This window comes from Tribolium castaneum, chromosome 7 (genome assembly GCF_031307605.1).
Source record: "Tribolium castaneum strain GA2 chromosome 7, icTriCast1.1, whole genome shotgun sequence".
Taxonomy (NCBI): domain Eukaryota; kingdom Metazoa; phylum Arthropoda; class Insecta; order Coleoptera; family Tenebrionidae; genus Tribolium; species Tribolium castaneum.
This window is the reverse complement of record NC_087400.1, coordinates 2,157,605-2,185,094: the sequence shown is the minus strand read 5'-3', so window position 1 is coordinate 2,185,094 and position 27,490 is coordinate 2,157,605. Positions and strand designations below refer to the sequence as shown.

General features: G+C 30.4%; 1 protein-coding gene across 6 annotated transcripts in view; it reads left to right on the top strand.

Annotated features, from left to right (window-relative positions):
- Positions 1 to 25,940, top strand: part of GABA-B-R1 (metabotropic GABA-B receptor subtype 1) — a 170,828-nt gene extending 144,888 nt beyond the window's left edge. For 2 of the 6 annotated variants that reach the window (XM_064357713.1, XM_064357715.1), the window contains 7 exons: positions 758 to 899; positions 8,054 to 8,204; positions 14,364 to 14,613; positions 16,923 to 17,162; positions 17,214 to 17,438; positions 17,480 to 17,626; positions 21,547 to 25,940. In XM_064357713.1, coding sequence (XP_064213783.1) covers positions 758 to 899; positions 8,054 to 8,204; positions 14,364 to 14,613; positions 16,923 to 17,162; positions 17,214 to 17,438; positions 17,480 to 17,626; positions 21,547 to 21,771 — 1,380 coding nt within the window. In that variant the 3' untranslated portion in view covers positions 21,772 to 25,940. 6 annotated transcript variants of the gene reach the window in all.
- Positions 25,941 to 27,490: the final 1,550 nt, after the last annotated feature.

Genomic DNA, 27,490 nt, shown 5'->3' with positions numbered 1-27,490 from the left:
TTTTGGTTATTTGTATTTCCTGTAATTGGTTGCTAACCCCTTGGAAATAAAGCTATTATTATTATTATTATTTAATTCCAAAAAAATCCTATACCTAATTCTAGTAGGTAGTTCAAAGCAATTCAAGTAAATCCAAGTACCTAATTTTAAACAAATTTAAAAATAAAATCCCTCAACTATTAAAAGAATCTTAATAATTTAAAAAATCCATAGTAATTCCTAATTAATTCTATTAATTCCAAAGTAATCTCTGTAATTCCAATATAATTCCGATCGTTCTAAAATTTTGATTTTAAACAATCTCACATAGTAATTACACTAAATTATTACAAAAAAATCATCAAAATTCCAGGAATTCCAAATTCCAAAGATGAATTTATTTTTTTTTAATTTGTTTTTTATTGAGAAGAGAGCAACGTTGATCTATTTATTGCTCATTTGGTTGAAATTTTGCGCTCAAACAGTTCCATCAGAGTCCATTAACACAGCGAAGAAAAATTTATTTGAGCGTAAGACACTTTTTAGCTATTTTTCCTCCTCAAAGTCTGACTCAATTCATAAGAAGGAAATAAACAAAATTTGCAAAAATGTTGGAAGTAAATTAAAACCCAAAAAAGCCTTGTTTTCGTCGCTATTTGTGCGATATTGTAATAAATCAAAGCCAGTTCGTCTCCAGAAAAGTCGTAAACCTCCAATATATCGTCTCGTATCATAACAAGGCGTCCCAAAGAGTTGCCTGATTGAGCTCCTGTTCCAGGGTTACGTAGCGTTCAGCTCACAGGGCGACCGAATCGCCCTGACTCAAATCGAGCAAGTTATAAATGGTAACTATGTGGTGCTGGGTTATTACGACACACAAGCGGATAATCTTACTTGGTTCGATCGAGAGGTCTGGCATGGTGAGTAAAGTGGCTTTTATTTATTTGGCGTTTGAGAGAATTTAAGCCCAAGGATTAGCAGGAACGTTCCGAGGTTATTGAATTGCAAACTTTGTTACCGACCTGAGCTTTATCGCGTTTAAAAGCCAATTAACATAATTTCCAATTTTAATCAACGGTTTGCCATTGATGGAAAACGTGCAAACAACAAAAATAAGACACGATTGCGTGACTGAGTGCATAAAGCGTTCGCTTCATTCTCTTTTTTCTGTTTTCTTCTTGCTTTGTCTTTGTTTCTTTTCTTTTTTCACTTCTTTTTCACCTATTTTGTCCTGCATATCATTTATTCCTGTTTTTTTCTATTATTTTTTTTATCATTTACCTACTTTCTTTTCTTCTCTATCACGGAATCTAGTAAACACACTAATGTGAAAATAACGTTAAGAAACAAACGTTAATTAGGTTGCAAAAACGTAACTTTTAACGTTGAATAAGCACATTTTTGTTATTGTTGTCACATCTCTTCTTTTTGGCACCGTTTTTCTTCTTTTTGTTTATCTTTTTGTTTTTTTTTCTTTTTTTCGTTTTTTTTCTTGTTTTCTTTTTGTTTCTTTTTTAATTTTTTCTTTTTACACTTCTTTTCCACCTATTTTGTCCTGCATATCATTTATTGCGTGACTGAGTGCATAAAGCGTTCGCTTCATTCTCTTTTTTCTGTTTTCTTCTTGCTTTGTCTTTGTTTCTTTTCTAAAGTTTTCTTTTTTCACTTCTTTTCCATTTATTTTTGTCCTGCACATCATTTATTCCTGTTTTTTTTCTATTATTTTTTTATCATTTACCTACTTTCTTTTCTTCTCAATCACGGAACCCAGTAAACACACGAATGTGAAAATAACGTAAAGAAAAAAACGTTAGGTTGCAAAAACGTTACTTTTAACGTTGAATAAGCACATTTTTGTTATTGTTGTCACATCTCTTCTTTTTGTCACCGTTTTTCTTCTTTTTGCTTATCTTTTTGTTTTTTTCTCTTTTTTTTCGTTTTTTTTCTTGTTTTGTCTATGTTTTTTTTTAATGTTTTTTTTACACTTCTTTTTTACCTATTTTGTCCTGCATATCATTTATTCTCGTTTTTCTTTCTAATATTTTTTTCTTTATTATTTACCTACTCTCCTTTCTTCTCTTTCACGGAGTCCAGTAAACATACTAATGTGAAAATAACGTAAAGAAATCAACTGTTTTTTTCTTGTTTTGTCTTTGTTTCTTTTCTGATGTTTTCTTTCTTCACTTCTTTTCCACCTATTTTGTCCTGTATATCATTTATTTCTGTTTTTCTTTCTACTATTATTTTTTTATCATTTACATACTATTTTTTCTTTTCTTTTACGGAGCCCAGTAAGCACACTAACGTGAAAATAACGTAAAAAAAAGAAACAATAATTAGGTTGCAAAAACGTTACTTTTAACGTTGAATAAGCACATTTTTGTTATTGTTGTCACATCTCTTCTTTTTGTCACCGTTTTTCTTCTTATTGTTTATCTTTTTGTTTTTTTTCGTTTTTTTTTCTTGTTTTGTCTACGTTTCTTTTTTGATGTTTTCTTTTTACACTTCTTTTCCACCTATTTTGTCCTGCATATCATTTATTCCCGTTTTTCTTTCTAATATTTTTTTCTTTATTATTTACCTACTCTCCTTTCTTCTCTTTCACAGAGCCCAGTAAACATACTACTAATGTGAAAATAATGTAAAGAAAGAAACTGTTTTTTTCTTGTTTTGTCTTTTCTAATGTTTTCTTTCTTCACTTCTTTTCCACCTATTTTGTCCTGTATATCATTTATTTCTGTTTTTCTTTCTATTATTATTTTTTTATCATTTACATACTATTTTTTCTTTTCTTTTACGGAGCCCAGTAAGCACACTAACGTGAAAATAACGTAAAAAAAAGAAACAATAATTAGGTTGCAAAAACGTTACTTTTAACGTTGAATAAGCACATTTTTGTTATTGTTGTCACATCTCTTCTTTTTGTCACTGTTTTTCATCTTATTGTTTATCTTTTTGTTTTTTTTTGTTTTTTTCGTTTTTTTTTCTTGTTTTGTCTACGTTTCTTTTTTGATGTTTTCTTTTTACACTTCTTTTCCACCTATTTTGTCCTGCATATCATTTATTCCCGTTTTTCTTTCTAATATTTTTTTCTTTATTATTTACCTACTCTCCTTTCTTCTCTTTCACAGAGCCCAGTAAACATACTACTAATGTGAAAATAATGTAAAGAAAGAAACTGTTTTTTTCTTGTTTTGTCTTTTCTAATGTTTTCTTTCTTCACTTCTTTTCCACCTATTTTGTCCTGTATATCATTTATTTCTGTTTTTCTTTCTATTATTATTTTTTTATCATTTACATACTATTTTTTCTTTTCTTTTACGGAGCCCAGTAAGCACACTAACGTGAAAATAACGTAAAAAAAAAGAAACAATAATTAAGTTGCAAAAACGTTACTTTTAACGTGCAAACAACAAAAATAAGACACGATTGCGTGACTGAGTGCATGAAGCGTTCGCTTCATTCAATCCAGTTACATAAAGAGAAAGGGTTGAGGAAGGATTTACTTCAGCTTGCCACTACGGCACTGACAGGTTTATATCTATGACCATCATTCAAGATAAAGTTTCGCTAGCATGTACACAATGGGAGTACGTTCGTTGTGTTGTGTTTTATTACCTTCCATTATGCCGTTAATATTTTATTAAACGAGTGATTTATGGAAGAGCGATTGCTACTTTCCCAAAATTACTGAATAAAGCCAAGCGCTGATTGAGTCTTTTCTTTACACGAATCCAATTTGCTCCATTCTTACACTAATTGAAAACCACAATTCTACAGGTTTTTTACGTTTTTGTTTTTGTTCTTTCACCGCGTTTGCAAACGTTTTGAAAAATATGGCACCAAGGATAAATTTTGTTTTTTTTTAAATTTACAATTTACAACCAGTTTGATTGCTTACATAATTGCTCATAAACAGTTTTAAGAGTCCTTTAATAGAGAAAATAAATTTATTTGAACGTAGGATCCTTTGGTTACGATTAATTTTTTGTAGGAAATTTATTTCTCGAGAATGTTTTTTACATTTTAGTGTTATTTTTAACTTTATTTGCAACGTTTTGAAAAATTTTAGGCAAATTTTAAATAATTTTTGAAATTTACTTTTGAAGTTGAGAAGTTTTTTTCTATTTTAAAGTAAATTATGTCCGTGACCAATCAGCCAGCTGGATTGTTTAAATAATTACTTTAAACAGTTTTAACGGAGTCCTTTAATAAAGCAAATAAATTTATTGGATCATAGGACCCTTCAGTTATTTTACAATTAATTTTTTGTAGAAAATTTGTTTCTCTACATTTTTTTTTAATTTAAGTGTTATCTTTAACTTTATTTGCAACGTTTTGAAAAATTTGGGACGAATTGTAAATTATTTTTGAAATTTATTTTTAAATTTGAGTAATTTTTTCCTATTTTAAAGTAAATTATGGCCGTGACTAATCAGCCGGCTTGATTGCTCAAATAATTGCTTTAAACAGTTTTAACGGAGTCCTTTAATAGAGCAAATAAATTTATTTGATTGTAGGACCCTTCAGTTATTTTACAATTAATTTTTCGTAAGAAATTTAATTTTCTACATTTTTTTTTAATTTAAGTGTTATTTTTAACTTTATTTGCAACGTTTTGAAAAATTTGGGACGAATTGTAAATTATTTTTGAAATTTACTTTTAAATTTGAGTAATTTTTTCCTATTTTAAAGTAAATTATGTCCGTGACCAATCAGCCAGCTTGATTGCTTAAGTAAATGCCTTAAACAGTTTTAACTGAGTCCTTTTATAAAGCAAATAAATTATTTGATCGTAGGACTCTTCAGTTATTTTACAATTAATTTTTCCTAAGAAATTTAATTCTCTACATTTTTTTTTAAATTTCAGTGTTATTTTTAACTTTATTTGCAACGTTTTAAAAAATTTGGGACGAATTTTAAATTATTTTTGAAATTTACTTTTGAATTTGAGTAGTTTTTTTCTATTTTAAAGTAAATTATGTTCGTGACCAATCAGCCAGGTTGATTGCTTAAATGATTGCTTTAAACAGTTCTAACTCCGTTGATAGAGCAAATAAATTTATTTGATTGTAGGAGCCTTCAGTTATTTTTCAATTATTTTTTGTGGGGAATTTAATTCTCTAAAATTTTTGTACATTTTCGTTTTATCTTTAACTGTATTTGCAACATTTTAAAAATATAAGAAGAAGTATAAATTTTATTTTTGTTTTAAACTTACTTTAGAACCTAAGTCAGTCAAAATGTCTCCGAGAGAGATGGATGTTATATATTTGAAAAAAATTAAAGAAGTTCAGTTCTAATTGAAAAAAAAAACTTCAATACAATAGGATAAAGTAATTAAAGAAGTTAGTTTTTTGTAAAATTAGTTTTCCTTGTATCAGAAATAGTGTTTTTTTCTGACAGCCTCTAAGTTAAATATATGACGCAATGTCGCTGCAAGACATGAAACTTCTAAAATACCGTAAAACGCCTTATCTCGGAAATTTATCTTAACTTCCATTAATATGCATATCACGCCTTTGAAGATAAATCAGAAATATGCTGCTCCTAATTACCTTATTTCGTACTAAAGTATGTTACAAGACCAAAAATGCACCGATCAATTAAAGTGAAATAAAACAAAATCGAGAGCTATTACGGCCATAAAGGAAAATCTTTGATAGCTTTGATCACTCTTGATGAAGTATTGGATAAAAAACGACGCGAAAGTAATGAAACATGCGCTTGATTGATCACCTCTTGGTCATTAAGGCAATTTTTCAACTAACTTTAATATTGCCTATGTCATCAAGCCAGATCTTCACCTACAAAAATAGCCCCAAGGAGCAAGTTTACATTATTTTTTGAGATAAACGCCTGTTTACACGCCGCCTAACGTAACAACAACAATAAATATTCATTATGTGTAAACAGGACGATTTCTGTGTAACTTTCCCAGCGCTGTGTGCAAAATTCAGCAGCTTTAGGAAAAGTATTTACAGTAATTGTAGCTATTAAGAGTGAAATCTCAAAAACTATCAAACATATTTTAATGAACTTGGTATCATGTAAAAGGGATTTTTTTCCTGTTTATCGGCCATTTTAGATATGCGATAGGTTACCTACAAACTCTAATAAATAAAGTTAAGGATTTCTAGAAAACGCATTTTAAGAAGTTTTTCGAATTTTTTAAATGGCCAATAAATTTGTTCTTGTTGTTTAACCCGATAATTTCAAGTCCGATGAAAAAATGTTTGTAAATAATACCTCCTCAGAGGTAGCCGTATTTGCAATCGAAAATCGAGTGAGCAAGTGATAATTTACAACTCTTCCATAAAAAGTAACCGCAAACAATTAGACCCGGACTTCAATAATTTATGATCACCTCTGACGATGCAAACAGATGTCTAATACATGGCTTTATAAGAGAAGATTTCAGAGATTTTAAAATTTCTTTGGGATAAACATAATGAATAAATGAAAATTGTGATTTCATTAAAAATACAAGGTGCCTAAATAAATGTTTTGCTTTTATTTCTGGTACAAAGGACGAAAGTTTATTTATGAGAATGCGTTTGAAATAATATTGGTCGGTCATTAATTACTCCGGTGATAAATAAATATTTAAATATTTGGGGGACGGAGTAACAAACCAGGTATATAATCCAGCCAGTTCCCCGTAGACACGTCTTTGTCACCTCTTTTCTGGAAAAAACGATTATTTGTCTCGAATTTGAGTCACTGGCAGCCCTTGGGTTCAAAACTTAGGCCGCGCAATTAGAAAAGTACATCGCTTCCATGATACTGCGACCTAATTACGTGGAAAATTATATTATTTTAAGCTGAGAATTGATGTATTTTTTTTCAAATATGATGTGACTTTGATTTAGTTAAATTTACCATGTTTTGAGAAAAATTGGAAATTTTGTTACTTTTACGTTTGTAGAGCACTTTATCAAGTTTTCAGTAATGAACTGATTTTGGTAAACTTCATAAATCCTATTTTTGGGAAATTAATATTGGTTTGGTCTGTTATATGGACAAGCAAATACACCCAACAACCCTTTTCAGGCCACTGGTATAAATGCAGGTACAAGTGAGTGAAAATCATTTTCCTTCGAAACATTGTTCTGTAAATTTCTCCATGACATTTCGAGTTTCTGAGTTTTATTTTTTTCTGACTATTTTTTTTAATTAGTTTTAGAGTGTTGTTAGTTTAGTTTTAAAGTAAATTAAAATTGCAATGAGTATAGATTTATAAATATTATATTATTATTATTATTATTATTATTATTATATTATAAATAATAGAACTACAAGATAATATTGCTATAATAAGTTCACTCCAACGCTTGGTGCATCTAAGCTCTCTACTCTGGAGGAAAAATAACAACCGAAGGAGATTTATGGTTTCTTTGATGTTTTAATGATTCTAGGAAGCACAGCTCACTTTTTTTCTTAATTATAAAGTGCATCAAAGGTGGAGATGTCATACAATATTCTATTTCTGATTTTGGTAAATTTAACTCTGACGAAAACGCATATTTTTCGAACGAATAAATTTATTTGAGTTTATTTTTAGTCAAAGTATTTAAAATTGTATTATGTTAACTTGTTAGCTGAGGGATTACGTTGCTGCGCTGTCACGAAAAATATAGTTTAGTTTTAATAATAATACACTGGAAGCACTTAAAAAGGATAAAGCTCCATTAGCATTTGCATAACAGCGAGTCCAAACATGTTTTTGTATAATTTGTAAGAAAAAACCAAAGTAAACAAGTGAATTAATTAGTGTTTTGTTAGCATCATGCAGTTATTATACAGTTCGATGTTTGAAACAATAAATTATTGCAAGCGCGCAGTTAATTGCGATCGATTTTGTTTGCAATTTTTCCGAGCTTTGTGTGGTTTACATCTGTCTCTATAAATAAAGTTCAGGCCAACAATACAACCTCCAACTTCTGACCTTTGGCCACTGGAGACTTGATCTGTTCCAGTCTTCGACACGGTAATAAAATCAATTTTTCTGGGACTGGACTTTTATGAATAAATGTTTCGTCTAGACAGTGACTTGGTTTTTTGTGTTTTTCAGGTGGAAAAGTGCCTCAAGACAGAACAATCATACGAAATGTATTACGGACCGTTACCTTGCCACTTTTTATTTGCATGTGTGTTATTTCCAGTGTGGGCATAGTCATAGCGATCGCTTTGGTCGTTTTCAACATATGGAACAACCACAGAAGGTGAGTCTCTCGGGAAAAAATCGGATGAGTTCAAAATTTTGGGTTAATTAACTCCAGTTATACTTGACTTTATTTTTTATAATGATTTACATTTCCAATGTCAAAGCAAATATATAAAATAATTATATATAATAAATATATATAATAAATAAGGCATATTAACAGTTTTTGTGCCTTTTTATGCATACTTTGCTTGAATTTTAAGCTTCTTTTTGTCACTTTTGTGCTAAAAAATCCTAACTCTTCTAATACTAATTAATTTTTTTGACCTAACCTGACATTATTTGATAAAAATATTTGATTTGAAAATTTTGCACTCGCATAATTCAAAAATATACAGTGCTAATTAACAGTAATCACTTCAGTTCGTCCAAAAATTGAGTTTTTTTTTCTAAATTGTATTTTTGACTAAAGGTTGATTGGTTGTTTAATTGATTTGCTGGAAAACAGTCCTAGGAGCTCGTCAGCTGAGCGAATAAATTTATTTGAGCGTAGGACACTTTTTTAACTATGAGACAACTAATTTTTAGAAATGGGCGATTGTTAGAGAAACATCAGTGTGTTCTATAATCTATATTAATTTAAATTAAAAAAAGAAAGTAAAGTACGCTTAAATAACTATTAAAAATTATTATAAAATAATTATTACTGCGGTGAAAAACTAAAAAAAACAATTAATTTCTCTAAAAAAAAACTGGAGTGCCGCCAGTAGGTGATCTGACTTGACTTTATTTTTTTTTGTTTTTTTATTGATTGTTCAATGATTTGCTGGGAATTTTGCTTTTAAACGTTTCCAATGTCAGAGCAAATAAATTTATTTGAACGTAGGGCACTTTTGCACTAATTTTCAGAAAATGGTGACTTTTCAAAAAGAATCAGTAAAGTTTTGCCCATATTTTTACGCATATTAACAGTTTTTGAGCATTTTTATGCATACTTTGCTTGAATTTTAAGCATATTTTTGTCACTTTTGTGCTTAAAAATCCTAACTCTTTTAATACTAATTAATTTTTTTGACCTGACCTGACATTATTTGATAAAAATATTCGACTTGAAAATTTTGCACTCGCATAATTCAAAAATAATCAGTGCTAATTAACACTAATCACTTCAGTTCGTCCAAAAATTGAGTTTTTTTTTCTAAATTGTAGTTATGACTAAACTTTGATTGGTTGTTTAATTGATTTGCTGGAAAACAGTCCTAGGAGAGCTCGTCAGCTGAGCGAATAAATTTATTTGAGCGAAGGACACTTTTTAACTATGAGACAACTAATTTTTAGAAATGGGCGATTGTTAGAGAAACATCAGTGTGTTCTATAATATATATTAATTTAAATTAAAAAAAATATTAAAGTACGCTTAAATAACTATTAAAAAAATATTATAAAATAATTATTACTGCGGTGAAAAACTAAAAAAACTAATTAATTTCTCTAAAAAAAAACTGGAGTGCCGCCAGCAGGTGATCTGACTTGACTTTATTTTTTTTTTGTTTTTTTATTGATTGTTCAATGATTTGCTGGAAATTTTGCTTTTAAACGTTTCCAATGTCAGAACAAATAAATTTATTTCAACAAAGGGCACTTTTGCACTAATTTTCAGAAAATGGTGACTTTTCAAAAAGTATCAGTAAAGTTTTGAGCATAATTTTAGGCATATTATCAGTTTTTGTGCATTTTTATGCATACTTTGCTTAAATTTTAAGCATATTTTTGTCACTTTTGTGATAAAAAATCCTAACTCTTCTAATACTAATTAATTTTTTTGACCTGACCTGACATTATTTGATAAAAATATTCGACTTGAAAATTTTGCACTCGCATAATTCAAAAATATACAGTGCTAATTAACAGTAATCACTTCAGTTCGTCCAAAAATTGAGTTTTTTTTTCTAAATTGTATTTTTGACTAAAGGTTAATTGGTTGTTTAATTGATTTGCTAGAAAACAGTCCTAGGATAGCTTTCCAACTGAGCGAATAAATTTATTTGAGTGTAGGACACTTTTTTAACTATGAGACAACTAATTTTTAGAAATGGGCGATTGTTAGAGAAACATCAGTGTGTTCTATAATCTATATTAATTTAAATTAAAAAAAGAAATTAAAGTACGCTTAAATAACTATTAAAAATTATTATAAAATAATTATTACTGCGGTGAAAAACTAAAAAAACTAATTAATTTCTCTAAAAAAAAACTGGAGTGCCGCCAGTAGGTGATCTGACTTGACTTTATTTTTTTTTTGTTTTTTTATTGATTGTTCAATGATTTGCTGGGAATTTTGCTTTTAAACGTTTCCAATGTCAGAGCAAATAAATTTATTTGAACATAGGGCACTTTTGCACTAATTTTCAGAAAATGGTGACTTTTCAAAAAGAATCAGTAAAGTTTTGACCATAATTTTACGCATATTAACACTTTTTGAGCATTTTTATGCATAATTTGTTTGAATTTTAAGCTTATTTTTGTCACTTTTGTGCTAAAAAATCCTAACTCTTCTAATACTAATTAATTTTTTTGACCTGATCTGACATTATTTGATAAAAATATTTGATTTGAAAATTTTGCACTCGCATAATTCAAAAATAATCAGTGCTAATTAACACTAATCACTTCAGTTCGTCTAAAAATTGAGTTTTTTTTCTAAATTGTAGTTTTGACTAAACTTTGATTGGTTGTTTAATTGATTTGCTGGAAAACAGTCCTAGGAGAGCTCGTCAGCTGAGCGAATAAATTTATTTGAGTGTGGGACACTTTTTTAACTATGAGACAACTAATTTTTAGAAATGGGCGATTGTCAGAGAAACATCAGTGTGTTCTATAATCTATATTAATTTAAATTAAAAAAAGAAATTAAAGTACGCTTAAATAACTATTAAAAATTATTATAAAATAATTATTACTGCGGTGAAAAACTAAAAAAACTAACTAATTTCTCTAAAAAAAAAACTGGAGTCCCGCCAGTAGGTGATCTGACTTGACTTTATTTTTTTTTTTTGTTTTTTTATTGATTGTTTAATGATTTGCTGGGAATTTTGCTTTTAAACGTTTCCAATGTCAGAGCAAATAAATTTATTTGAACATAGGGCACTTTTGCACTAATTTTCAGAAAATGGTGACTTTTCAAAAAGAATCAGTAAAGTTTTGACCATAATTTTACGCATATTAACAGTTTTTGAGCATTTTTATGCATACTTTGCTTGAATTTTAAGCATATTTTTGTCACTTTTGTGCTAAAAATCCTAACTCTTCTAATACTAATTAATTTTTTTGACCTGACCTGACATTATTTGATAAAAATATTTGATTTGAAAATTTTGCACTCGCATAATTCAAAAATATACAGTGCTAATTAACACTAATCACTTCAGTTCGTCCAAAAATTGAATTTTTTTTCTAAATTGTAGTTTTGACTAAACTTTGATTGGTTGTTTAATTGATTTGCTGGAAAACAGTCCTAGGAGAGCTCGTCAGCTGAGCGAATAAATTTATTTGAGCGTAGGACATTTTTTAACTATGAGACAACTAATTTTTAGAAATGGGCGATTGTCAGAGAAACATCAGTGTGTTCTATAATCTATATTAATTTAAATTAAAAAAAGAAAGTAAAGTACGCTTAAATAACTATTAAAAATTATTATAGAATAATTATTACTGCGGTGAAAAACTAAAAAAAACAATTAATTTCTCTAAAAAAAAACTGGAGTGCCGCCAGTCGGTGATCTGACTTGACTCTATTTTTTTTTGTTTTTTTATTGATTGTTCAATGATTTGCTGGGAATTTTGCTTTTAAACGTTTCCAATGTCAGAGCAAATAAATTTATTTGAACATAGGGCACTTTTGCACTAATTTTCAGAAAATGGTGACTTTTCAAAAAGTATCAGTAAAGTTGTGAGCATAATTTTAGACATATTATCAGTTTTTGTGCATTTTTATGCATACTTTGCTTGAATTTTAAGCATATTTTTGTCACTTTTGTGCTAAAAAATCCTAACTCTTCTAATACTAATTAATTTTTTTGACCTGACCTGACATTGTTTGATAAAAATATTTGATTTGAAAATTTTGCACTCGCATAATTCAAAAATATACAGTGCAAATTAACAGTAATCACTTCAGTTCGTCCAAAAATTGAGTTTTTTTTCTAAATTGTAGTTTTGACTAAACTTTGATTGGTTGTTTAATTGATTTGCTGGAAAACAGTCCTAGGAGAGCTCGTCAGCTGAGCGAATAAATTTATTTGAGCGAAGGACACTTTTTAACTATGAGACAACTAATTTTTAGAAATGGGCGATTGTTAGAGAAACATCAGTGTGTTCTATAATATGTATTAATTTAAATTAAAAAAAATATTAAAGTACGCTTAAATAACTATTAAAAAATTATTATAAAATAATTATTACTGCGGTGAAAAACTAAAAAAACTAATTAATTTCTCTAAAAAAAAACTGGAGTGCCACCAGTAGGTGATCTGACTTGACTTTATTTTTTTTTTGTTTTTTTATTGATTGTTCAATGATTTGCTGGAAATTTTGCTTTTAAACGTTTCCAATGTCAGAACAAATAAATTTATTTGAACATAGAGCACTTTTGCACTAATTTTCAGAAAATGGTGACTTTTCAAAAAGAATCAGTAAAGTTTTGAGCATAATTTTACGCATATTAACACTTTTTGAGCATTTTTATGCATAATTTGCTTGAATTTTAAGCATATTTTTGTCATTTTTGTGCTAAAAAATCTTAACTCTTCTAATACTAATAAATTTTTTGACCTAACCTGACATTATTTGATAAAAATATTTGATTTAAAAATTTTGCATTCGCATAATTCAAAAATATACAGTGCTAATTAACAGTAATCACTTCAGTTCGTCCAAATATTTAGTTTTTTTTCTAAATTTATTCGCTCAGCTGACGAGCTCTCCTAAGACTGTTTTCCAGCAAATCAATTAAACAACCAATCAACGTTTAGTCAAAAATAAAATTTATTTGAGCGTAGGACACTTTTTTAACTATGAGACAACTAATTTTTAGAAATGGGCGATTGTTAGAGAAACATCAGTGTGTTCTATAATCTATATTAATTTAAATTAAAAAAAGAAATTAAAGTACGCTTAAATAACTATTAAAAATTATTATAAAATAATTATTACTGCGGTGAAAAACTAAAAAAACTAATTAATTTCTCTAAAACAAAACTGGAGTGCCGCCAGTAGGTGATCTTGACTTTATTTTTTTTTGTTTTTTTATTAATTGTTCAATGATTTGCTGGAAATTTTGCTTTTAAACGTTTCCAATGTCATAACAAATAAATTTATTTGAATATAGGGCACTTTTGCACTAATTTTCAGAAAATAGTGACTTTTCAAAAAGAATCAGTAAAGTTTCGAGCATAATTTTAGGCATATTATCAGTTTTTGTGCATTTTTATGCATACTTTGCTTGAATTCTAAGCTTATTTTTGTCACTTTTGTGCTAAAAAATCCTAACTCTTTTAATACTAATAAATTTTTTTGATCTAACCTGACATTATTTGATAAAAATATTCGATTTGAAAATTTTGCACTTGCATAATTCAAAAATATACAGTGCTAATTAACAGTAATCACTTCAGTTCGTCCAAAAATTGAGTTTTTTTTTTCTAAATTGTAGTTTTGACTAAACTTTGATTGGTTGTTTAATTGATTTGCTGGAAAACAGTCCTAGGAGAGCTCGTCAGCTGAGCGAATAAATTTATTTGAGTGTAGGACACTTTTTTAACTATGAGACAACTAATTTTTAGAAATGGACGATTGTTAGAGAAACATCAGTGTGGTCTTTAATCTATATTAATTTAAATTAAAAAAAGAAATTAAAGTACGCTTAAATAACTATTAAAAATTATTAGAAAATAATTATTACGGCGAAGGAAAATTTAAAAAAATAATTAATTTCTCTAAAATTGAGAACTGGAGTGCCACCAGTAGGTGATCTTGCTCATTGAAAAATTGAAACGTTGAATAATAATCGTTGCAATTGAATGCGAAATGAGCCCTCGTTGCCCTTACTCCTGTTTAGTTCAGTTTGAATCCTCTTATGCAGCAATTATGCAATATTCACATTTAGTCCGATTATGGGCGCATTTATCCCGCCAAATTTAACAATCGATCTATTTTGCAGAGTAATCCAGTCTTCTCACCCCGTGTGCAACACTATAATGCTTTTCGGAATTGTCGTATGCTTAACGGCCGTTTTCCTCCTCGGCCTCGACGGCAGATTCGTGTCCCCAGGTGCCTACCCCGCCATTTGCCAGACCCGAGCGTGGCTCCTCTCCACCGGCTTCACGCTCTCCTTCGGCGCGATGTTTAGCAAAGTGTGGCGAGTTCATCGGCTCACCACCAAAGCCAAAAGCGACCCCAAAGTCAGGACGGTAAGCGCGTTTTTTTGCATTTTGAATTCTCCTGCTGCTACCATAAATATTTTAAACTTGTTTATAAAAAAATAAAAAAATGAAATATACAGGATGACCCAGCAGGGTGTAATCGGCCTATAACTTTTTTACTATTTGAAATATTACCATTCTGTTGGTATTATCCGATAGATCGACTGAAAGTCCACAAACTAAAAATGTTTTAATTATACACAGGGTTTTGTATACAGGGTGCTGTACCAAAGTTACATTTTTTTAAATAGAACACCCTATATATTTTTGCACGATTAGATTCTACACAAAAAAATAATGTAACTTTATATAAACTATTATGGGTCTATCTCTTTTCGTTTCGGGATTATTCAACTTTTCGTTATAAAAAGACCAATTTTTGAAAAATCACTGCAAAGTCGCTTATGAATATTTTCCGATAAATTTGCAACAGAAAAACTTAGAATACTTTGTAGTTTGAGGAAATAGACGACTTTTAGTTAAAGCACGCAGATAATATACAGGGTGTGCCAAAATGCTAAAAGTTCAATAACTCATTTTTTTAAATAGAACACTCTATATATTTTTGCGTAATTCAATTCTACGCAAAAAATAATGTAACTTTATATAAACTATTATGTGTCTATCTTTTTTCGTTTCGGAATTATTCAACTTTTCGTTATAAAAAAGACCAATTTTGAAAAATCACTCCAAAGTCGCTTATGAATATTTTCCGATAAATTTGCAACATAAAAACTTAGAATACCGTGTAGTTTGAGGAAATAGACGACTTTTAGTTAAAACACGCAGATAATATACAGGGTGTGCCAAAATGCAAAAAGTTCAATAACTCATTTTTTTAAATAGAACACTCTATATATTTTTGCGTAATTCAATTCTACGCAAAAAATAATGTAACTTTATATAAACTATTATGTGTCTATCTTTTTTCGTTTCGGAATTATTCAACTTTTCGTTATAAAAAAGACCAATTTTGAAAAATCACTCCAAAGTCGCTTATGAATATTTTCCGATAAATTTGCAACATAAAAACTTAGAATACCGTGTAGTTTGAGGAAATAGACGACTTTTAGTTAAAACACGCAGATAATATACAGGGTGTGCCAAAATGCAAAAAGTTCAATAACTCATTTTTTTAAATAGAACACTCTATATATTTTTGCGTAATTCAATTCTACGCAAAAAATAATGTAACTTTATATAAACTATTATGTGTCTATCTTTTTTCGTTTCGGAATTATTCAACTTTTCGTTATAAAAAAGACCAATTTTGAAAAATCACTCCAAAGTCGCTTATGAATATTTTCCGATAAATTTGCAACATAAAAACTTAGAATACCGTGTAGTTTGAGGAAATAGACGACTTTTAGTTAAAACACGCAGATAATATACAGGCTGTGCCAAAACGCAAAAAGTTCAATAACTCATTTTATTCAAATGGAACACTCTGTATTTTATTAAATGTGTCTATAGCATTTTTGATAAGCTTTTTAAAGGTATAGGGTTTGCATAGCAAATTTAAAATATTTTTTGAGATTTTTCAAAAAATTATATTTTATTACAAGACAATATGTTAGCCTAGAATCTGATAGTCAACTGGTAATTAATTTTTTGATATGTACTAATGAGACTAATTACACAAGTAATCTAATTATTACCTGATACACAAATGAATTTCACTCATCAAGAATTATTAATAAAATAAATAAAAAATTTATTTTTTATTTTTTTTAACACTTTAAGAAATATTGTAAATTTGCTATAGAAACCGCATATCAATAGAAAGCTTATGAAAAATGCAATCGTCACATGTAAAGAAATACATGGTGTTCCATTAAAAAAATGAGTTATTCAACTTTTTGCGTTTTGGCACACCCTGTACATTATTCCCGTGTTTCAAGCAAAAGTCGACTATTTCCCAAAACTACGGATATTCTGGATTTTTCTGTTGCAAATTTACCATAAAATATTCATAGGCGACTTTGCAGCGATTTTTAAAAAATTGGTCTTTTCTATAACGAAAAGTTGAATAATTCCGAAACGAAAAGAGATAGACACATAATAGTTTATATGAAGTTACATTATTTTTTTGCGTAAAATCTAACCATGCAAAAATATATAGGGTGTTCCATTTAAAAAATCTAACTTTGGTTCACCACCCTGTATACAACACCCTGTGTACAATAAAAATATTTTCAGTTTGTGGACTTTATTTGTGGCAATATTTCGCATAATAAAAAAGTTATAGACCGATCACCTGGGTCACCCTGTATTTAAAACATAAAATTTTTGCCCAGAAAAAGGTGGAGCCATGGAAGCTGTACTCGATGGTCTCCGGCCTACTGGTGGTTGATTTTGTGATAATGGTCGCCTGGCAGCTGCACGATCCTCTGCAGAGACGCATCGAACAATTTCCGCTGGAAGACCCCGAGTCGTCAAGCGACGACTCCAAGATACGCCCGGAGCTGGAGCACTGTGAGAGTCACCACAACAACGTCTGGTTGTCCGTTATTTACGCTTACAAAGGCTTGGTTTTGGTAAAAAAAAATCCAAAATTTTGCAGTGTAATAATTTTTGATTGCTTGCAGATTTTTGGTTTGTTCCTCGCTTATGAGACACGGTCTGTGAAAGTGAAGCAGATCAATGATTCGCGTTACGTAGGAATGAGTATCTACAATGTGGTGATACTTTGTTTGATCACTGCACCAGTGACTATGGTCATAGCGAGTCAGCAAGACGCCAGTTTTGCCTTCGTTGCGCTGGCGATAGTGTTCTGTTGTTTTCTCAGTATGGCGCTTATTTTCGTGCCTAAGGTGAGCGGATGAAGGGGAAATGATTATGACTAAGGTTTAAGTTCTATCAGGTGATTGAAGTAATACGACACCCTAAGGATAAGGCTGAAAGCAAGTACAATCCAGACGCTGGAATTTCCAAAGAAGATGAAGAGCGTTACCAGAAACTTTTGAACGAGAATGAAGACTTGCAACGACTCATTTCTCAGGTACAGTGATGCAAAGACGCACATTTTAACTATTTGGAAGCTACGAAAAAAATAAAATCAAATTTTTAGCATGATTTGTTTTTTTTTTTTGGTTTTTTTTTCGTGAAAATTTTACGAAAATCGTGGATTTCAGCTGTTTTTACGGTATATTATTATTGTTTTTTTTACTTTGTCTTGTTTTGATAAAATATTTTAGAATATGTGAGTTGTTCGATTAGAAAAAAAGTTATAGAATTGTCCAAAATGTTAAACTTGGCAATTTTTAGTTTGTTGCCACACAATAGGTAAGTTGACGAATTAACATCGAAATAAATTTGTTTAGAAGATTTTTTTAATGAACAAGAATACGTTTTTTGTCGTTTCGATAGAATTTTAATTTTATTTTGAATAAGTGTAATGTTACTTAGTCAATAGATTTGCTTCAATTTTGCTTTGAATAAATTTTTTTGAGTGAATTAATTTAGTTGAACGTAGGACCATTGGCTTTATTATGAATTCTGATCGCAGAAGGCGCTTAAAGTCAAAGTAAAATCTGCTATTTTATAAATAAATAATTAGCAAAGACAACATTGAATGAAGTTTGAAATCAAAAATAATTTTAAATAAACCATAAAAAAAATAAAAAATTTGATAGACTGTAGGAGTGAAAACATTTTTTAAATATGTCTTTGAACAATGAATAATGTTAACGTTTGATTTACTTCAAATTTTTTTTAATAATTTTTTTTGAGCGGATTAACCTAGTTTAACCTAGGACCTTTGGCTTTATTATGAGTTTTAATCCTAGAAAACGGCTAAAGTGGAAGTAAAATCTGCATTTTTTGTAAAGAATCAATTAACGGAAACAAAATAAATTTAAAGAACACTGATGAAGACAAAAGTTCGAAAACAGAAACAATTTTAAGTAAAAGAAGTGCAGATTTTATCGAAAGATTTAACAAAAACAACATTAATTATCAAAATATCTCCCAAGGCAGCACCATTTTTTTGGTAAATAATTCAGGTGCCTGAAAAGGTTTGATATTAATCAGAAATTTAAATAAAAAATTAATTTAATAATCTGGAGATTGTTTTTTTTTACATATTTTTCTGCGATTTTTTTGGTATTTTTCGAAGAATTTTTTTGAAAGAAGTGAATTTTTAGCTCAAATGCAAAAAGAAGAACTGTAACGTATTGGAAATAAGTATTATTTTCTCTCCAGGACCTTAACTATCTTAATTAATCCTAAATTTTGGCGTTTGATCGCCTTCTAGCTCTCATCTGGAGCTTAATTGGAATTTTTTTAGGAAAAAAGTAGAGAACAAAATAATTAAGTCTGGGACTCAAAACAAATTTTAATTCGTTTGAAATGGTCTGAAATAACATAATTTGCCAAAATTAGCCAATTTTGGCTTGTTTCAAATAAATATAATTAAATAATTTGAAAATTATACACAAATAAGTACGAAAAAAATTTTTTTTTAATCTGTATTTTTGAGCAATGTAACAATGCTAACGTACTGACTGCTCACCTAATTTGCTCCAAATTTTGCTTTTAAATGAGCAAATAAATTTATTTGAGCGAATGACACTTTACTGTGTTGTAAATAAAGTCTCGCAAAATAAGTAAAAAACAATATAAATTAAAAAAAAACAAACGAGTTTGACTTGTAAATAAATAAATCCATCGATTACATGCGATACACACTTATTTCTGTTACAAAAAAAAAATGGAAATCACAAATAAGTTTGAAAATTTTGCCCAATTTTTGACTTTTTTGTATCTTTAAGCCACGTAACAATGTTAACATTTCGAGAAACCAATTGATTTGTCCCCAATTTTGTGAATAAATGAACAAATAAATTTATTTGAGCGTAGGACACTTTGCTGAGTTATAAATAAAGTCTCGCAAAATTAATTAAAAAACAATATAAATTTAAAAAAACAAGCGGCATTTTGACTTGTAAATAAATAAATCCTTCAATCACATGCGATACACACTTATTTCTCTTACAAAAAAAATGGAAATCACAAATAAGTTTGAAAATTTTGCCCAATTTTTGACTTTTTTGTATCTTTAAGCCACGTAACAATGTTAACATTTCGAGAAACCAATTGATTTGTCCCCAATTTTGTGAATAAATGAACAAATAAATTTATTTGAGCGTAGGACACTTTGCTGAGTTATAAATAAAGTCTCGCAAAATTAATTAAAAAACAATATAAATTTAAAAAAACAAGCGGCATTTTGACTTGTAAATAAATAAATCCTTCAATCACATGCGATACACACTTATTTCTCTTACAAAAAAATGGAAATCACAAATAAGTTCGAAAATTTTGCTCAATTTTTGCCTTTTTTTGTATTTTTAAGCAACGTAACAATGTTAACATATCGAGAAACCAATTGATTTGCTCCCAATTTTGCTATTAAATGAGCAAATAAATTTATTTGAGCGTAGAACACTTTGCTGTGTTGTAAATAAATTCTCGCAAAATAAGTAATAAACAATATAAATTAAAAAAAAACAAGCGAGTTTGACTTGTAAATAAATAAATCCTCCAATCACATGCGATACACTCTTATTTCTCTTACAAAAAAAAATAGAAATCACAAATAAGTTCGAAAATTTTGCTCAATTTTTGACTTTTTTTGTATTTTTAAGCAACGTAACAATGTTAACATATCGAGAAACCAATTGATTTGTCCCCAATTTTGTGAATAAATGAACAAATAAATTTATTTGAGCGTAGGACACTTTGCTGAGTTATAAATAAAGTCTCGCAAAATTAATTAAAAAACAATATAAATTTAAAAAAACAAGCGGCATTTTGACTTGTAAATAAATAAATCCTTCAATCACATGCGATACACACTTATTTCTGTTACAAAAAAAAATGGAAATCACAAATAAGTTCGAAAATTTTGCTCAATTTTTGACTTTTTTGTATGTTTAAGCAACGTAACAATGTTAACATATCGAGTAACCAATTGATTTGCTCCCAATTTTGCGAATAAATGAACAAATAAATTTATTTGAATGTAGGATACTTTGCTGTGTTGTAAATAAATTCTCGCAAAATAAGTAATAAACAATATAAATTAAAAAAAAACAAGCGAGTTTGACTTGTAAATAAATAAATCCTCCAATCACATGCGGTACACTCTTATTTCTCTTACAAAAAAAAATAGAAATCACAAATAAGTTCGAAAATTTTGCTCAATTTTTGACTTTTTTTGTATGTTTAAGCAACGTAACAATGTTAACATATCGAGAAACCAATTGATTTGTCCCCAATTTTGTGAATAAATGAACAAATAAATTTATTTGAGCGTAGGACACTTTGCTGAGTTATAAATAAAGTCTCGCCAAATTAATTAAAAAACAATATAAATTTAAAAAAACAAGCGGCATTTTGACTTGTAAATAAATAAATCCTTCAATCACATGCGATACACACTTATTTCTGTTACAAAAAAAAATGGAAATCACAAATAAGTTCGAAAATTTTGCTCAATTTTTGACTTTTTTGTATGTTTAAGCAACGTAACAATGTTAACATATCGAGAAACCAATTGATTTGCTCCCAATTTTGCTATTAAATGAGCAAATAAATTTATTTGAGCTTAGCACACTTTCTATGTTATAAAAAAGTAAAAAACAAAAAAATTACAAAAAAAACAAGTGAGTTTGACGTATTGTAAATAAATAAATTCTTCAATCACATGCGATAAATACTTTCGTGTTACAAAAAAAAAATGGAAATTACAAATAAGTTCGAAAATTTTGCCCAATTTTTGACTTTTTTGTAACCCAACAATTGATTTGCTTCCAAATTTGCAACTAAATGAGCAAATAAATTTATTTGAGCGTAGGACACTTGTCAATTTTTGCAAAAATCTCGAACAAAACAAAAAATGCTGTATTTTTTTTGCAGAAGGAGGAGAAGATTAAGCTGTTGAAAGAGAAATTGGCCGAGAAGGAGGCCAAGAGTGGTGTGCCGCCTTCGACGTTGACCCAAGGTAAAGAGACGCTTATTGTAGCGGACTTCATTACAGACGCCGGCACCTCCGACTCAGCCTTCGGGGGCGGCATTTCAATCTATACTCGCTCGTCAAGATGCAGTCAATCAGATATCGAATTTAGCGAAAGCTATCTATGAAAACAAACGATATGTGCCTACCCTGTTAAATTGTTAAAAATAACACTTAAAAAAAACAACTAAAAAAATAAAAAAAACACTACCTTTTTAGTTTTCAACTGGACGTAAAATCAAAATCGGAGAACGAAGCTATTTTTATAAGTTTAGGACGACTGTTTTATCCGACAATAACTCTGGCTAAAAATGAAACTAAACCAATTCGTTAAAAAAATTAGACAATCCAACGCTTGCTACAAAACCGCACATAGTCCTGTAACCGAGTCAATTATCTACCAATTCGCTTCTGATCGACTGCACGCTTATCTCGTAGTCCTAGTCACGTAGTCCAATCTCGTTATAACATAAAGAGTGAAAGAAAAATGTCTTTTTCTCCCAAAATCCCCAATTTTATGTTGTAACGAGATGTGTGGTAGTGTTTGCTGCAAATTTTGGGAGTGAGATATTTTTCTTTTCCTACAGATACTAAAGACGAGCGCATTTAGTCTTCGACTTGTGAGACGGCACGTACAATAGGTAGGTACACCAGAGAGGGTTTTATCGAAAAATACGAAATCGAGCCACTTTTGGTGGCTTGTGACTGGTTCTAGCGCTCGACAGAGCCCTCTCTCCCGTTTATTTCGGTTAATTGTTAAGACAATATAAAATTGTGTAAAAAAGTGATACACAAACTGTCGCGCGACAGGTTTTTTAAGTCAATTCACACGAATCTTTAGTCAGGGATTTTCGTTACTAGTATTCATTTTTGGTGTTTTTTCTTTGACTGTTCGTCAACACGATTGTGAGCTAAGAGTGCTTAGCAACTTGTTACCTTATAGTGAGAAAATCGCTCAATGTGTTTATTCTTAGTGATAAATTTAGGGGTTCGGTTCGGTTTGGTTCGGTTGCTCAACAGAACGTTCCAAGCGACTGCTTTTTAAATGTTCTCTAGGTAAAATGGAGTTCATAATAGGGCGTTTTTGGTACAGAGCTTTATTATGATTACGACACTTTAATAAATTCTAAATGTTGTGATAGAAAGTTAGTGATAAATGAGACGCGGTGCTTGGAAATCGCTGATTGACGAGAAATTTCAGTTTGTTGCCATCCCAGGATGGTGTTGTGTTAGTGAGTGGGATAATAATTTGGTAGTTAGTTTTGTAGTTAATGTTATAACGAGATGGACGGTTAAAACGATTCTAAAGAGGTTGTACTGACGACAAACAATGAATTCATGTTATTGGCACGTTGCAGCGTTTGCAACATATCAACTTTTGGTTCAACTGACGCTGGAATTGCCAAATTCTGTTCCCGGAGCTCTGATTCAGTTGAATTGTTACGCCAATAGTTGTGACCCTATATTAATGTCTAGCAATATTATTACGTGTTAGTTGTTAAAATGCTCTAAGTATGTTATTTGCTACTTGATTTTATTACACGTTGTCTTGTTTAGTTCCGACGATGAGGCAAATCGTTAAAGCAACTTCCAGTTTCACGTTCTAGGCTAGGTACACACTCTACACAAGATACAATAATGTCTCACATTTGAAAGTTGTTTTAATGAAGTTGAACGCACGATTTTTGCAGTCGTACGTTGCTGGAGGAAGAAAGTGTTGAGAAACGGTCATACCCCATTACGGCTCAAAATGGGGTATGACTGGGTTAGTCTATAAGGCACTTTATGTTAGTTGAATGACAAACTGTTTATTGAAACTATTATGTAAGTACATAAGATGAATAAGTATTGAATAGTACCTATACATTGCAGTTTTACTGTCGAAATATGTGTTCAAAAACCCAATCAGCTACCTAATCTTATGTCAAATTAAAATTTAAGTGTAACGTTGCGTTCTTTCTCTCCCTTTACCCCAATTTCATGAATTTTGCTTCAATTTTAACATCGGATGAGACTACGGAGGACTATAACTTAGGAAGCGAAACGAGGTAGGTACAAAATTGTACCCAAAGTGATAGTACGGCAGAGTAAAAATGGGGGCGCTTAGGCGCCAAATCGTTTTAATTAATTTAAAAAATGCAGAAATGTTAAATTTTGCACTCTTAACAGCTTGAGAAAAATTGACCACTGAAATTTTTATAAAAAACGTGAGAAAAAAAATATTTAAAACTGAAAATTCGCCCTTGGATTCGTATTTTTCAAAACGCTGCGACTACGGTTAAAGATACAGGAAAAACGTTTGGAAGAAAGTTGTAGAGAATTAAATTTTCTATAAAAAAGTCTGCGACACCATATGTCCATTGTCAACGGTTTAGGCCCTAAAGACACCGAGGCGCCCGATTTGTTCATTTTACCGGTGTTTAACTAACTGAAAGTTAATTCATGCCTAAACCGTTGAAGATGGAAATATGGTGTCGCGGACTTTTTTGTAGAAAATTTAATTCTCTACAACTTTGTTTTTTGCAACTTTTTTGTATCTTCAACCGTATTCCCAGCGTTTTGGTAAATATGCGACGGTGCGCAAAAAATCATCAATTTGCGTTCTACCTTATATTTTTGCAAATGCTGCGAATACGGTTGAAGATACAAAAAAAGTGTGAGGAACAAAGTGGTAGAGAATTAAATTTTCTACAAAAAAGTCTGCGACATTATATTCCTATCTTCAACGGTTTAGGTGCAAATTAACTCGAACACCAGCAAAATCCGTCGCTTAAGCATATTTGAATGACTTTAGGGCCTAAATGGTTTACGATAATAATATGATTTTGCGAAATTTTTGTAGTAAATTTAATTCTCTACAACTTTGTTCCTTACAGTTTTTTTGTATCTTCAACCGTATTCCCAGCGTTTTGGTAAATATGCGACCGTGCGCAAAAATCATCATTTTGCGTTCCACCTAATATTTTTGTTGTGAGGCGGCGCTTAAAATAGGTAGGTACACCAGAGAGGGTTTTATCGAAAAATACGAAATCGAGCCACTTTTGGTGGCTTGTGACTGGTTCTAGCGCTCGACAGAGCCCTCTCTCCCGTTTATTTCGGTTAATTGTTAAGACAATATAAAATTGTGTAAAAAAGTGATACACAAACTGTCGCGCGACAGGTTTTTTAAGTCAATTCACACGAATCTTTAGTCAGGGATTTTCGTTACTAGTATTCATTTTTGGTGTTTTTTCTTTGACTGTTCGTCAACACGATTGTGAGCTAAGAGTGCTTAGCAACTTGTTACCTTATAGTGAGAAAATCGCTCAATGTGTTTATTCTTAGTGATAAATTTAGGGGTTCGGTTCGGTTTGGTTCGGTTGCTCAACAGAACGTTCCAAGCGACTGCTTTTTAAATGTTCTCTAGGTAAAATGGAGTTCATAATAGGGCGTTTTTGGTACAGAGCTTTATTATGATTACGACACTTTAATAAATTCTAAATGTTGTGATAGAAAGTTAGTGATAAATGAGACGCGGTGCTTGGAAATCACTGATTGACGAGAAATTTCAGTTTGTTGCCATCCCAGGATGGTGTTGTGTTAGTGAGTGGGATAATAATTTGGTAGTTAGTTTTGTAGTTAATGTTATAACGAGATGGACGGTTAAAACGATTCTAAAGAGGTTGTACTGACGACAAACAATGAATTCATGTTATTGGCACGTTGCAGCGTTTGCAACATATCAACTTTTGGTTCAACTGACGCTGGAATTGCCAAATTCTGTTCCCGGAGCTCTGATTCAGTTGAATTGTTACGCCAATAGTTGTGACCCTATATTAATGTCTAGCAATATTATTACGTGTTAGTTGTTAAAATGCTCTAAGTATGTTATTTGCTACTTGATTTTATTACACGTTGTCTTGTTTAGTTCCGACGATGAGGCAAATCGTTAAAGCAACTTCCAGTTTCACGTTCTAGGCTAGGTACACACTCTACACAAGATACAATAATGTCTCACATTTGAAAGTTGTTTTAATGAAGTTGAACGCACGATTTTTGCAGTCGTACGTTGCTGGAGGAAGAAAGTGTTGAGAAACGGTCATACCCCATTACGGCTCAAAATGGGGTATGACTGGGTTTAGTCTATAAGGCACTTTATGTTAGTTGAATGACAAACTGTTTATTGAAACTATTATGTAAGTACATAAGATGAATAAGTATTGAATAGTACCTATACATTGCAGTTTTACTGTCGAAATATGTGTTCAAAAACCCAATCAGCTACCTAATCTTATGTCAAATTAAAATTTAAGTGTAACGTTGCGTTCTTTCTCTCCCTTTACCCCAATTTCATGAATTTTGCTTCAATTTTAACATCTCATGAGACTACGGAGGACTATAACTTAGGAGGCGACACGAGGTAGGTACAAAATCGTACCCAAAGAGATAGTACGGCAGAGTAAAAATGGGGGCGCTTCTCCGCCAAATCGTTTTAATTAATTTAAAAAATGCAGAAATGTTGAGTTTTGCACTCTTAACAGCTTGAAAAAAACTAACCACTGAAATTTTTATAAGAAAGATGAGAAAAAAATATTTAAAACTTAAAATTCGCGCGTGGTTTCGTATTTTTCAAAACGCTGCCAATACGGTTAAAGATATAGGAAAAACGTTTGGAAAAAAGTTGTAGAGAATTAAATTTTCTATAAAAAAGTCCGCAAGCCTATATGTCCACCGTCAATAGTTTAGGCCCGAAAGACGCCGAGGCGCCCGATTTGTTCATTTTACCGCTGTTCAAGTAACGGAAAGTTAATTTATACCTAAACCGTTAAAGATGGAAATATCGTGTCGCGGACTTTTTTGTAGAAAATTTAATTCTCTACAACTTTGTTCTCTGCAACTTTTTTGTATCTTCAACCGTATTCCCAGCGTTTTGGTAAATATGCGACGGTGCGCACAAAATCATCAATTTGCGTTCCACCTTATATTTTTGCAAATGCTGCGAATACTGTTGAAGATACAAAAAAAATGTGAGGAACAAAGTTGTAGAGAATTAAATTTTCTACAAAAAAGTCCGCGACATCATATTCCTATCTTCAACGGTTTAGGTGTAAATTAACTTGACCATCGGCAAAATCCGTCGCTTAAGCATTTTTGAATGACTTTAGGGCCTAAATGGTTTACGATAATAATATGATTTTGCAAAATTTTTGTAGTAAATTTAATTCTCTACAACTGTGTTTCTTACAGTTTTTTGATATCTTCAACCGTATTCCCAGCGTTTTGGTAAATATGCGACCGTGCGCAAAAATTATCATTTTGCGTTCTATCTTATATTTTTGCAAATGCTGCGAATACGGTTGAAGATACAAAAAAAGTGTAAGGAACAAAGTTGTAGAGAATTAAATTTTCTACAAAAAAGTCCCCGACATTATATTTCTATATTAAACGGTTTAGGTGCAAATTAACTTGACCACCGGTAAAATCCGTGGCTTAAGCGTTTTTGAATGACTTTAGGGCCTAAATGGTTTACAATAGTAAAACGGTTTTGCGAAATTTTTGTAGTAAATTTAATTCTTTATAACTTTGTTCCTTACAGTTTTTTTATATTTTCAACCGTATTCACAGTGTTTTGGTAAATATGCGACGGTGCGCAAAAAATTTGCGTTTTACTTTATATTTTTGCAAATGCTGCGAATACGGTTGAAGATACAAAAAAAGTGTGAGGAACAAAGTTGTAGAGAATTAAATTTTCTACAAAAAATTCTACAACACTATATTTCTATCTTCAACGGTTTAGGTGTAAATTAAGTTTCCAATACCTGGCCACTGGTAAAATGAAGCAAATTCGTGGCTTGTGCATTTTTAAAC